At 42.8% G+C, this 14,641-nt stretch overlaps 1 protein-coding gene across 1 annotated transcript in view; it reads right to left on the bottom strand.

The window, feature by feature from the left end:
- The window catches only part of SCLT1 (sodium channel and clathrin linker 1), a 238,260-nt gene that overhangs the window by 74,159 nt on the left and 149,460 nt on the right, over positions 1 to 14,641 (bottom strand). The window contains exon 14 of the mRNA XM_073603794.1: positions 6,613 to 6,711. Coding sequence (XP_073459895.1) covers positions 6,613 to 6,711 — 99 coding nt within the window. The remainder of the gene's footprint in view (positions 1 to 6,612; positions 6,712 to 14,641) is intronic.

Consider the following 14,641-nt stretch of genomic DNA (forward strand, 5'->3'; position numbering starts at 1 on the left):
TTCTGATGAGCAGGAAAAATGGGCACATGCAGATATGCATCTCTGATGTCTATTGATGCCAGAAATTCTCCTCCCTGCAGGGTGAGAACTACTGTACGAATTGATTCCATGCGGAAGGATTGAATCCTTAGGAATCGGTTCAGATCCCTTAAGTCCAGAATGGGCCTGACATCCCCATTTGGCTTTTGGACCGTAAAAAGGTTGGAATAGAAGTCCAATCCCTGGTCCTTTGCGGGAGCTATCATAATGACCTCCTGCGACAAAAGTCGCTCTAACGCTAGAAGGAGCGACTGCTTCTTCTCTGGGTCTCTGGGGACACTTGATCTGAGGAACCGAGGAGAGGGGAATTCCTGAAACTCCAGCTTGTACCCTAAGGTTACCGTGGAGATTACCCATCTGTCCTGGAAATCCTCCTGCCAGAGCTCTGAGAACTGTCGCAGTCTTCCCCCCACTCGAGTGAGCGGGGGCACCCCCTCATGCAGAGGTCTTAGTGTTTTGCCTAGTAGGCTTCTTTCCCCAGGACTTCTTTTGTCCCTGGGGTTGACTCTTGTCTCTGGACCCCGATGGAGGCGGCCGTCGAGACTGCCTGGAGGCTGAAGCCCCCGGCGCTGGGGAAAGAGTCCGTTTGAAAGAGGGACGCTTACTCTTCTTCTTGACAGGTAAGAGAGTGCTTTTCCCACAAGAGATTCTCTTGATATAGTTATCCAAGTCCTCTCCAAACAACCTTGCACCACGAAATGGAAACCCAGCCAGTAGCTTCTTACATGGTGCTTCGGCTGACCAATTTTTCAACCATAGGATTCTACGTATATGCACCAACCCCAGTGAATGACGGGAGGTTTGCACAATAGAATCTCTAATGGCATCAACCACAAAGCATAAGGCCGCTGGAAGGTTAGCAAACCCCTGGGCCTGCTGTTCAGGTAATATTTTGATGACCTGCTTAACATGGTCTCTTAAGTATTGACAGACTCCAATCGCTGCTACTGCAGGTTGGGCCACTGATCCTGCTAAGGAGAAAACATCCTTCAATAGGGATTCCATCCTTTTATCTACAGGATCCCTGAGCATCTGAGCATTCTCTACAGGACAAGTCAGGCTATTATTTACGGAGGAAATGGCGGAATCAATAGCCGGAATTCCCCACATTTTAATAAACCTTTCTTCCATCGGATAAAGTGTTGAAAACTTTCTCGGCGGAAAAAAACGTTTGTCTGGGTGATCCCACTCAGAATAAATGAGCTTTTCAAGTAAAGTATGAACAGGAAAAGCATGTGCTGCTTGGAAAGGTTTCAGTGACCCCAAAGCAGAAGAGGATTCTTTAGCAGTTTCAGGTATGGGCAACTTAAATGTGGAGCGGACCAATCCAGTGAGGATCTGCACTAAGACTTTCTCCTCTTGGGAAGTCGCAGAGGGTCCCTCTCCACCTGATTCCTCCGAAGAGGGATCATCCGTCCCATCCCGATCCTCTGAAAGGGATTCATCTCCTTTATCCCAGAGCTCCTCTTCCTGAGGGTCTTGGGGAACAGAGGAAAGCCTAGTGCGTTTTCTTCCACTGAGTGAAGACGTAATCACGGCCATTAATCTTTCCTCTAGACCATTAATGGTTGAGGAAAAAACCTCTTGTGTAATATATACAGGGGCTGAAGTGCCAGAAGCAGGTGCAGCCCCTGACCCCGATGGCTCTCCCTGGCTAGCCGTCCCTGGCCCATCTTTAGGGGGGGAGGATGCTGCCGACAGGGGGCCCTCAGAACCTGAATGAGATCCCCTAGTGTCTCTGGTTCTTGGGGTGCTTGAACCTCTTCTACCCATAGTGCAAAGCAACAAGGTGTGAGGTATACAAATGAACACTGCCTGCTGAGCGATGTAGTCTGGCTAAAAGCCTTGCTACCCAATGCTCATCTGGTGTTACTTCAGTAAATGCTGCCTAGGAGAATGCCTGTGTCCCACCTTACATGCAACCGTCAGCTCTGTGTCTCTCAGAAGGCTGAGTGCACCTGTACAGAGTGCCTTTAATAGCCTGCAGCTGGCCTGAGTGGGAGTCTAAGCACTCTGTGCTGACGTCCCGCCCCCCCCCTCTACCGCCCCCCCCTCGAGTTTTGAAAAAAACGAGTGTTTCCCGCGCTGGCCGACTCTCCTGTCATGCTTCTGGAGGAAGGCTGGGAGCGGGGGGGGGGGGGGGGGAGGCTGGTAGCAAGATCTGCCTGAACGGCTATATTCAGAGATGGTGGCCATTAGGCCACAGAGCCCGGGTGGTATAACCACTTTCTAGACCCCTGTGGCCCCTCTCTAGCCTGGGGGGGAACATTCAACCATGAGAAATCCCCCCTTCCATCTTACCTTGCAGCCGGCCTGAGATGCTGGGATACATGTGCAGCGAAAACAAACACTGAGACAGACAGTCAGCATGTGAAAGTTTGTGCTCTTGGCAGCCACCGGTGGTCACAATAGGCATAGCATGCATTTACCTTAAAGGAGAAAAGCCACTAGAACTCAAAAATTCTGTGGAATCTCCTCTTACCTTATCCAGCCGCAGGGTGCTGTTTACACAGACCCAATCTTCACCTCTCACGGTGGGCTCCGTTTGAAAAAACCGTCAGAGACTGGGGCCCCCTACGAATAGGGGGATCCAACAGTTCTGGGACCGTAAAGCACCTCGCCAGAAATTAGGAAGTTTAAAGCCATTTTCTGATCTGCGGGGTCCAGCTCTCTAAAAAGAGAAGCATTATGGGTAAAACCTCGTTGCCCGGGTACCATCCAATTTGGCCTAAAAAGGACACTTTGAATGGATGCGGTTCGCCTGGCTTGCCCCAGTATAGGATATCAGAATATTCCCTTTGGAGCTCAGCACAGGACATCTTTACACGTCCATCACCTAGGACACTGGCGTAAAAACTGAGGTATCCCTGCAAGGGGGAGGGATTATATAGGGGGTTGAACTTCCTGATAGGGTGTGCCAGTGTCCAATCACCAGTGATACCTATATAACCCATCAGTAATTACTGTGGCTCTGTGTCCTGTGATGTTCGAGAAAGAAATTGTGTTTTTTTCAAAATTGTCGCTCTTTTTTTGTTTATAGCGCAAAAAATAAAAACCGCAGAGATGATCAAATATCAATAAAAAGAAGTAGTAGCTGGAGTTGTGATAACTCCTCTCACTAGAAAGAAGCAGCGGTGTGTCATACACACTGCAGGGATATTTAATCATTCACACCCTTGTCACACCTGGTTTGCAGACCTGTCCCCAACCTGAAAGTTATAGAAAACACATGCATGTGTACACTGATTGAAGTTCACTTCTGTTGCTCAGGAATGCCACCCTCTCTCTGTATGCAGCTCCTCATTCTGGCATATAGTTGAGGCTGTAAATGTAAATTACTAAGTGCATGCACAGTGCGAAGACCCCTACTGTTTCTATTTATCAGGTTTTCGGTCCTGTTCACATTAAGCGATTACAAATCATGCATACAGTCAATGGCAACCATAAGGAAAAGCGCGATTCGAGCCAGTCTTGTGTGGACAGATAAACAGGCAAAAATCAATAAGAACCATTTATCGATTTATTGTTGCCATAAGATGTTTTTTTTATTAAAAAAAAAAACAATACAATTCTCCTTTGCTAAGATGACAGACAATCAGCTTTCTCACCACTTTAATAGTACCTTATGGCGGCGGCCAATGGACCGGCTTGTTGATAGATTTGCTGCAGTGATGGAATCCTCATGCATCCCCTATGAAATCCACACAAACGGGGAAGGGGGAGGGAAAACCCAACTTCTGTGTGGACCGGGAGACGATGAAGAGCCTCGACCGAGTCCTTGATGGTATCCAGAGGTGAGCTTGCCAGCCGTAGGTGGAAGTGGGGCCTGGAGACAGTCAAAGCAAGCCCCAATAGGAACCAGTGAGCATGGGACTCCCGGGCGTGACGTCAGATGCTCAGGGAGACCAGATTTAAAGCGAGGCTTGGAGCTCAAGATGGTGGAGAGCAAGTCGAGGGAAGCAAGGAGAAAGCGTGGCTGTTGTCTTGACTTGTCATACAACATATTGAGTTTAGCTCCACTTTATGACAGGAAAGGGAGCATTCCTAAGCACCTAGATGTGTAGGGGTAGGACTCAAACTTCACATTCAGTTAAGTTTGGTTCCAGGAAGATTTAATGGCTTGCCTCCCGCCCAGCGTCATATGAGGTCGTCGGGTTTGAGCGGTGATATCTGAATGCCTGCAGCTAGAGGCATCGTTCAGACATCTTCTTTTAGAGCCGACGATTCCCTGCACTATAAGAATGATCATAGAATGATTATAGCGGCTGTTCAGAGATTTCTGGTGGGCCAGATGGTCCCAAAAGTCTCTATGGTCGTTCTGAGGCCGGGCACAATGTTATGACGTCACACCCAGCCTCTGCATTTGAATAAAAAAGCCACGGCCTTTTTTTTTTTTTTTTAATTTCAGGCTTCCCAGCCTAGAAGTGAGATCTGGGGACTTATTGACCGCAGATCTCACTGTAAAGAGGACCTGTCATGCCATATTCCTATTAGAGTGGATGTTTACATTCCTTTTAATAGAAATAAAAGTGATCAAAAAAAATAAATAAATAAAAAGAAAGCATCAAACTAGAAAATGAATGTAAAATTAACAATAAAAAAAAAAAATTTAAAGCGCCCCTGTCCCCGCGTGTTCGCTCGCAAAAGTAAACTTATACCTAAGTTGCGCCCGCATATTTAAACGGTGTTCAAACCACACATGTGAGGTATTGCTGCGAACATTAGAGCGAGAGCAATAATTTTACCACTAGACTTCCTCTGTAACTCAAAACATGTAACCTGTAAAAAATGTGAAATGCGTCGCCTATGGGGATTTTCAAGTACCAAAGTTTGGCGCCATTCCTTGAGCGTGTGCAATTTTGAAGTGTGACATGTTAGGTATTAATTAACTTGGCGTAACATCATTTTTCACATTATATGAAAAAATAGGGCTAATTTTACTGTTTTGTTTTTTTTTAATGCAAGAAACTTTTTTTTGGAAAAATTAACAAAACGTTTGAAAAATTGCTGCACAAATACAGTGCGAGATAAACAATTGCAACAACCGCCACTTTATTCTCTAGGGTCTCTGTTAAAAAAACATATATAATGTTTGGGGGTTCTGTGTAATTTTCTAGAAAAAAAATGATGATTTTTACATGTAGGATAGAAATTACAGAATTTGCCTGGGTAGGAAATGGTTAAAGTGGTTTTATGTTGGTTGTAAACCTCAGACATGAAATATGAACAAAGTACATGCTTCTATACCAGGGATATGCAATTAGCGGACCTCCAGCTGTTTCAAAACTACAAGTCCCATCATGCCTCTGCCTCTGGGTGTCATGCTTGTTGAAGTCTTGCTAAGCCTCATGGGAGTTGTAGTTCTGCAACAGCTGGAGGTCCGCTAATTGCATATCCCTGTTCTATACTGTTTACTCGCCTCTATCCAAAGCACTGGGTGTGATTTCTGTTTGCTGCCTCATTCCTCGGTCAATGATATGAGTCACTGGTGACAGCTTTTCCTGACACTAAGACCCCTTTCACACTGGAGGTGTTTTTCAAGCGCTTTAGTACTAAAAATAGCGCCTGTAAAGGGCCTGAAAAATGCCGCATCTGTGATCCCAGTGTGAAAGCCAGAGTGCTTTCACACTGGGGCGCTGCGCTGGCACGATGTCAAAAAAAGTCCTGCAAACAGCTATTTTGAGGAGCTTTAGGAGCGGTGTATACACCGCTCCTAAAGCACCCTTGCCCATTGAAATCAATGGGCAGCGCCGCCAAAGCGCCTGCAAAGCACCTCGGCAGCGGCGCTTTTGACCCTTTATTAGGCTGCTAGCGGGGGGTTCAAAGCACCCCGCTAGCTGCCGAAAAGCGCCTCTAAAAGGGACGGTAAAGCACCGCTAAAGCTAGCAGCGCTTTCCCGCGGAGGCCCCCACGCTTTCAGTGTGACAGGGCTCTAAAAGATTAAAAGGTGATGGGGCAGGAGAGCTCCAGCACATAGGTTGTGATTTACAGCCACAGCTCTGCATGTTCTTAGTGTGTTGTGAGGAGGGGTGTGTGTGGCTTCCCTCAATTCAGGGCTCAGAGCTCTCCTCACTGAAAAAAGCACATAAAGAGCTATCAGCATGTCGGCTCAGCGGGCAAAATCGCTAGCAACAATTGCTCTTAAAGTGGTTGTAAATCTCAGACATGAAATACGAAAAAAGCTCATCTTTCTATACTGTGTACGTCTCTCTCCAAAGCACTGAGCGCCGTATCTTTCGGTTTTCCTCTGCTATCAGCAGTAAAGAGGGTTGAATACCAACCCACACCACACTTTTCACATATTTATTTGTAAAAGATTTTGAAAACCATTTATCATTTTCCTTCCACTTCACTATTTTTTGCCACTTTGTGTTGGTCTTTCACATTAAACATCCCAATAAAATACAGTTACGCTTTTGGTTGTAACATGACAAAATAGGGAATATTTCAAGGAGGTATGAGTACTTTTTCAAGGCACTGTATGTGAGGGTTTACAACCACTTTAATCATCAGTTGACATATTATTACTTACCAAAAGCTCTATTCAATAAGTCTGAGAGTGGACAACTTTACCTCTTTTCGAGTTCTTGTTGCAGCTTCTTGAATGATTTTGACTATTACTTCCTTCATTTTTTCTATCTCTTCCTGCTTTTGCTTTTCTTTTAAAAGTGCCTGTAAAAGACAGTTTATCTATCAATCAAACATTTGCAATAGAATACCCTTAAATACAAACTATTTCAGTAACAAGTTTCAGTTTAAAGTAATATGGGCATATAAGGCTTCTTCATAGACCAGACAAAAGGCTGTATACAGAATGTATATCTGATAATTGCACAAACTAATGTGCATTGAGCTAAAGAATACAATACCTACAACAAAATCTAAACAAATAAAATAAAAAAATATAATCAATCAATGCATATTTTAAATGGAGTTTGGCACATATTATCCAACTGTAAGGCCACACAGGCTTTTAATACTTGTAATTCCATCATTGTATTTTAAATTTTGATTTTTTTTAATTCATTGCAAAAGTAAAGTGTGAATTGCAACAGTCAAAGAGTTAGCCCTCATTAAATGTAGTTTTTCTAATGATCTGCAAGATGGCTGTGATGAGGAAATGAAGCCTGGCTGAAAAGGTTTTATGATCTTCAGTGCAGGGATTGTTATAAACAACAGATTCTGACCATCACCAAATGAAGCGTTATTTAGGCTTCATTTAGGAAAAACTAAGGAATGGTTAATTAGCAACTAATTCGATTCTGTAAAAAATTGAATTAACAGGTAACAGGATGACAGTGAAACCTGAAAGATTGTTGTGGCAACATATTATTCTTTATCACACCCAACAAAATCATTTTTCATATAGTTATTTCTTTATCTCAAAAGCTTAAATTGTTACTAAACCCAGGACCCTGCATTGCCTTTATCTGTTCTTTCACAGTACATGAAAATGCAATTATTTTAGTAAATATAAACTGCTAAATATCATTTCTCATCAGCAGTTACAGCAGTCTTGTGACTTCTATCAGTGTCTGGTTAAAGCTTGAAGGAGGAGTTTTTATTCTCAATGTATATAATGCGGCACTGAAAATAACAACTGGTAAAAAGGTCAAAAGAACTGGAAAGCAGGAGAAATCCGATCACCAGCTATAGTGCATACATAGAGGAGCACTCCACACCACGTGATAAGGTAGTCTGCTTACCAGATGGCTGTGAAAGATAGGCATGTATAGATAATCTTTAGAAACATCCAGCAAGTTCAGCTCTCTGGAACCCCTCATCAATACAGACAGCAATATCCGGATAGTATTCTCCATAAATCAATTTCTCCCAGAAATCACACCAGAAGCAGGACTTTCAATAGCGTGGTCAGCAAATGCCCATGAAGAGAAATAAATGACCCATAGTGAAGCCCGTAATAAATATAAAAACAATTTATTGTAGTAACTTACAGTTAGGTTCAAGAATGCATGCATCAAATTGAGACAATCGGCTGCAGCGTTCAGCGTGCTGGTGTCAACCTTCCTGACATGTTTCATCACAACAGATGTCTTCAGAGACGCTATTGAAAGTCCTGCTTCTGGTGTGATTTCTGGGAGAAATTGATTTATGAAGAATACTATCTGGATACGCTATTGAAAGCAGGACTTTCAATAGCGTGGTCAGCAAATGCCCACGAAGAGAAATAAGTGACCCATAGTGAAGCCCGTAATAAATATAAAAACAATTTATTGTAGTAACTTACAGTTAGGTTCAAGAATGCGTGCATCAAATGGGACAATCGGCTGCAGTGTTCAGCGTGCTGGTGTCAACCTGCCTGACATGTTTTATCACAACGGATGTCTTCAGAGACGCTATTGAGAGTCTTGATTCTGGTGTGATTTCTGGGAGAAATTGATTTATGGAGAATACTATCCGGATATTGCTGTCTGTATTGATGAGGGGTTCCAGAGAGCTGAACTTGCTGGATGTTTCTGAGAATATCTATACATGCCTATCTTTCACAGCCATCTGGTAAGCAGACTACCTTATCACGTGGTGTCCAGTGCTCTTCTATAAATGCACTATAGCTGGTGATCAGATTTCTCCTGCTTTCCAGTTCTTTTGGACTGTTTACCAGTTGTTATTTTCAGCGTTGCATTATATATATTTTGAATTTTCATATTTGGATATCAACAAACTATGCTGGCTGCTTGTTTTCATCAGTTAATTATAGATTAGCGCAGATTTCCTTGCAAGTTTTTTTTCTCCTCTGACTGTCCTATGAGGCTGCTAGACCCCTGCCCTGACCCTCTGTCTGGACAGTGCTGATCATATGCACCCCCCCCCCCCCCAAAAAAAAAAAAAATCTCTAGCAATACACATCAAACTGAGCATGTGCCCCCAAGATCTGTACTATCATGAGATGGATTGGGACAGTAGAAGAAGGGGAAGATCAGAGAAGACAGGATCAAACACCCTTTTTACACAATGCGCAGGATTAACCCCTTAGGTTCCACAATGAGTATAACAAACATACGTTACTGCATATACAGACTGATTTTACTTTTGCGGGTTTAGTAAGACTTTAAAACAAGTTTACCAGTTATCTCTACCCTATTCCTTAAAGGTTTAAGGTCTTATTCACACTAAAATGCACATAAAAAAGTCAAATGCATTTCTGTGCGTTTTTATGCGCGTGTTTCTGCATAGTTCTTTTTCTTTAAAGGCATGTTTCCTCTAAAATAATTGTTGTAGGTGAGAGGTGCATTTTTGCACACTTACACGCGTTTCTGTGCGATACTGTGCAAATATGTTGCATAGAATCGCACAGCTATGGAAGGCAAAGAAACACTGCATTCTGGTGAGAACATGACACATACAAAACTATTGTGTCATTTTAGTTACTTGCATTTTTCTATGAGGAAAAACGCAGGTAACTGCACATAATGTGAATGACCCTAAGGCTATGTGAAGTCATGGACTAGTTAGATAGAACATCTATTGTACTAAAACACATCTTACCTGCATTTGCACGGTGTGTTGAAATGTGACTGCACAATCCAGCGGGCATGATTTTGGTAATATGAGACCCTAACATATTGTCATTCTATTAATACAAGTGTTTTAAATGATTACAATAAAACTGCTGGGTTTTAAACACATTATATTGTGTTGAAAAGGTATGTGCTTGTGTTTTTTATATTTTCTTTTGGTTAGTATGTTTGGTTGCCAATATTGATCTAGATTTGGGATGGCTGTTGGGTTACCCTAATAAAGCAAATATTCAATCCAATTGGCACTACACTGCCCAAAGCCTTCTCTTCCTCAGCACTCACTCTACATGAGGGTGCTTGTAACAAGGAGGGTAGCTGGTACTCATCTATGCTAGCGCAGAGCTCTGGAATGGATAGCAAGAAGTGCATTTCCATTAACAAAAAAAAAAAATAGAGTAGGTCTAATGGCAATTTTTTTTTGGGGGGGAGGGGGGGAATGAGTAGGGGAAGAGTTAATGTGCCACTAAACGATTACCCTATTCCCGATCACTTGATTGCTGTGATAACCTCTGATTGGCTATCACAGTGATCAGTCACTGTATAGCCTGCCCTTGTGTTTTTTTTCTCGTCTTAAATGGAAAAAAAAAGATACATTGTATCTTTTTCTCCTTACTAAAGAATAAAAATCTAAACAAAGAAAAAAGTTGAAATTACTAATAATAATAAATATAGAAAAAATAACTAAATCAGGTCAGGGTATCTGGGTTAGCGTTAGGGTGAAGGTTAGGGTCCAAGGTCATGGTGAGAGTCAAAGGTCAGGGTCATTGCATTTTAGGTAAAGAAAAAAGAATTACTATCAGTGTCAGTTAGTATTCGTGTTTTTTGAGGCAGAATAAAAAAAGCAAAATGTGTATTATTTTTTCTCTGCGCCCCACTACGAGTACAAACAACAAATAACATACACATACGTGGGATTGCTGCAATCGTTAGGAGTAGGAATATTCGTTTTGGGTTGTTCTTTGGTGAATTAGGTTATAGGGATAGCAAAAACATACAGCTAAATTCTAAAACAATGACATTATATTACTAGTTTTATATTATTAGTTTATTTTATGTTATTAGTTTTCCTTTGATAGTAAAAACATCAGGAGATATCCATTACCGTTTACTACCAAATGGGGCTAATCATGTCAGCCTACGAATGGGTCAGCTCCACCCCTCTGACCCCACAGGACAACCCCCTGATCAAATAAAAGGAGGGATTCCCCCATACCCCAGCGTTCCTTTTTTTGTCCTCGCTCCAGGACAGCTCTCCTACTACTGAAAGAATGGGAAAAGAGGGAATAATGAAGATCCCTACCAGGAGGTCGCTTGGTCGGCAGTAAATCCCCTGCTGATCCATAATTTCCAGGCAGATGTATGCGGCCTAAATGGTGCAATTGGAGATCCATGGTAAAACGGCAGCATGGCTCCCCCCCTTGCTTCTTTGGGTAGGGTATGTCTTTCTGCCTGAATTTACCTTTTTATTTTGTCTGTAATGCATCTTACTTCATTCAGTGATGTTTCTCTAATTTGTACAGATCCCCGTATGGCAGCTGGGATGTCTTTGAGTTCCACAGCAGCTTGCGGTGGAATGGAGGCACCTGCCTGGCTGCATGTTGGCTATTGGGGTGAGGGACTGGCCGTGCACTGTGCAGTTAGTTTTCGGCTTTCCTTTAGGTTTACCAAAACCATGTAGTGTGAGATCAAACATAAACCCATTTAATTTGTGTGCAATCAGGCAGGTCCTTGCACTGTGTAGTGGAAGATGGATCTGGGGGAGGTTGGATAATTGTGTAGTGTATGGCCAGCCTCAATCTACTTTTTGAAAAAAAAAAGAAAAGAGAACTGTACTAGCTATGGGTAAGCTGTGTACATTGCAAAAAAATATTGTGATCCTGCCTTTTTGTTTTTGTCCTAAACAAGCTCTTTTATCCTTGTCCTGCTTCTGGCATAGCTAAGTTTGTTTCAATAGCACCTGGTGCTAATGTCAGGACTCTGGTCTGGGAAGCTGCTGTGTTTGCCTCCCTTTGGCAGGGGTTAACCCCTTAGAGGATTCTTGCCAAACAAGCTAATTCCTATTGCATTAAATTTTGTTTTGAACTGCTTTATCAATCCGCAGGGCTATCGTAGATGGATAACTTTTAATATATTAAGTTACCAAATGACTCTTGCTTAGTATCCTGTTTATCAAGGAATTTGATTTTTTACAGAGACAGAAGGGAGGTCAAGAGCTCCTTGTACAGTAAGACTGTGTACGGTTACCTCCTTGTATTTCTTACTGCCAGTTTGTTGCAAAGCCATTTGCTTATATTGCTAAGCCATGAGCATCAACTCTTCCTGGTAGCCAGTCATTGCTAAGGAGAACCATTCGGGTAAGAGTTTTTCTTTCAAGTGTATGAGAAATTAACTATGGGATTTTAGCATTTAGTTCCTCAAACTGGCAGGCTTTAAGCACTGCCTTAAATTGGTCTGTGCCACTCATGCCTTGGCAGGCAAAGCCCTGTATGAATCTTGACGACACCTATAAAGTTGTCACATTCATTGAACATGTGGGCAATACACTCTTGGGCATGTTTCCACTGGTGGGACTCCAAAGTCGCATCAAAGCAGTGCAGGCACCTTTTCAAAGTCACATTGATGGGAACATGTGCCATTGAGATCAATGCACTGTGACTTGCCATGCGACTTTGTGTCCAAAGTCGCATGACAAGTCGCACTAGTGGAAACGGAGCCTAAAGAGGTTGTTTTTCTCACACTGTGGGAAAATCAACTTTCTCCAGACTCTTCCAAGAGAGGATACACATGAATGTGATGGTATGAATCCTGTTGGTTCAAGCAGACAAGGATAAGGATGGCAACACTTAACAGGCTGTCACATTAGTTTAAACACAAGGTCAATACACTCTAGGAGTGTTTCCACTTGCTCTGCGAAGGGGTTACCTGTTCCTACGACAAACAGTCTCCAAGCCTTTCTAGGCAAACAATTCTATTCAGACTCTAAGAGAGATTAAGGATGAACATGACTGCAAATATAGTGCTTTGTTCAAGCAACCAAGGATAAAGATGACGACAGCTAACAGATTGTGACATTCGTTAACCTCCCTGGCGGTTTTCCCGAGTGTGGCTCGGGGTTAAAATTCAGTACCATTAGCGGTAACCCCGAGCCACACTCGGGATCGCATTGCAGGATCCTGGGGCGGCGTTACGTACCTTGTCCCCGGGATCCTGCGATGTCACCCGCAGTGTCCGAGGGTTCTGTCCCCCTCCGAAGCCTCTCTGTGCCAGGCTCCGTTCCCTGCGAGCGGCGCGACGCACGGGGGCGGATCCTGGCGGCAAATTTAAAAAAAAGTAAAAATCATAACACATACAGTACTGTAATCTTACAGATTACAGTACTGTATGAAATGATTTCACATCCCTTTTGTCCCCAGTGCTTTGGCCCATGCCCTGCATGCAGTTTTACATGATATACACTGTTCTTTCTGCATGGAAACTGGAGATTGTCCATAGCAACCAAAAAGTGTCCCTTTATGTCAAAAGTGGCTTTAGACCAGCTAGAAAACAGCAATAGTAAATTAGAACACTTGCAGAATTGAGCGATAGTGAATTGTGGGGAAATTTTATTTTATTACTATTTATTTTTATTTTTTTTAATTATTTATTTTTATTTATTATATTATAATTTATGTTTTTGTGTTTCAAACTTTATCATACCCGGGATATCTACTAGACTCTGGTTTGGACAGATTTAAGTGTGTTATTGTTAAGATTTACAGACCTACAATATAAAACGCCAAATTTCCATGCAAAATAATGGTACCGCTTTCAGCACCTAAAATCCGAAATAATCATACCGCCAGGGAGGTTAAACATGTGGTCAATACACTCTAAGGAATGTTTCCACTGGCCCAGTGAGGGGTTGGCTATTCTGGCAATGTGCAGTCTCAAGGGCTTCCCAGGCAAACAATCCACTTCTGTCTCATCCAAGAGAAGATATGAATGAACATGACTGTATGAATCCTGCTGCTTCAAGCAGCCAAGGACAAAGATGTCAACAACGGATAGGTTGTCACATTTAATAAACATGTGAGCAATACACTCTAAAGGAGTGGTTTCCACTCACACTGTAGGCAAATCAACTTTTTCCAGACTCTTCCAAGAGAAGATGCAGATGGACTGTGTGAATCCTGTTGGTTCAGGCAGCCAAAGACAAGATGACAATGCCTACTAGGTTGTCACATTCAGTAAACATGTGGTCAATACATTAAAGGAGTTGTTTCCACTCACCCTGTGAAGGGACCGGGTCTAGGAAATTGGCACATATCTCCTACCTAGCCTGAGTAAACTTTGGGCTGTCCATCCTGTTCCACTGGGATGTGGTCCCTGTGTTCACACGTTAAATGCATCATCTATCAGGGAGCCCCTCTGCTGGTCTCTGGGGCAGTATATGAGTGTAAATCACTCTCAATGGAGAAGCATTGCAAAATCATAGTTGGCATGGACATTTTCCTCATTACTGAGCTTCCTTCTGCAGGAGGCAATACACTGCTGCTTAATAGTCATTGAACAAGCTCGATGTTTTTACTTGCCTTCTTTTTCTGCAGAAAAGCAAATGCCAACCCCAAATAAAGACTAGCGCTACTAAAGAAGGTAGGGGAGAGTGCCCATCTGCTTTCCAGGAAAAGCATCCCTCTTCAGGCTCTGCCAAGATGTGCATGAAGATGACTTTATGCATGCTTTGCGCAGGCAGTCGGACATTAAGATGATGTTAGACACAATTGTCACAATTCATTAAGCATGAGGTCAAGACACTCTAAAAGAGCTGTTTGGACTTGTGCAAAGGTCATCTATTCTGCCAAGGTGCAGTTTTCCTTCTGAAGCCTGTAACTGGACTCAAGAGCTTTCTCAGGCCACACAACCTTTTTCAGCCTTTTCCAAAGAAGAATATATGTAGGAGGATGACCTATGTCTGCTTTTTAATTCCTCCTTTCCAAGGCTGGTGAGATGCCTTTTAGATGGAAAGCAGTGGAAGTAATTTAAAGGACTTTGGAATCATCGGGCGAGGGCCCTGGAGATGCTAC

This window comes from Aquarana catesbeiana, linkage group LG01, assembly GCF_042186555.1.
Source record: "Aquarana catesbeiana isolate 2022-GZ linkage group LG01, ASM4218655v1, whole genome shotgun sequence".
Classification (NCBI taxonomy): domain Eukaryota; kingdom Metazoa; phylum Chordata; class Amphibia; order Anura; family Ranidae; genus Aquarana; species Aquarana catesbeiana.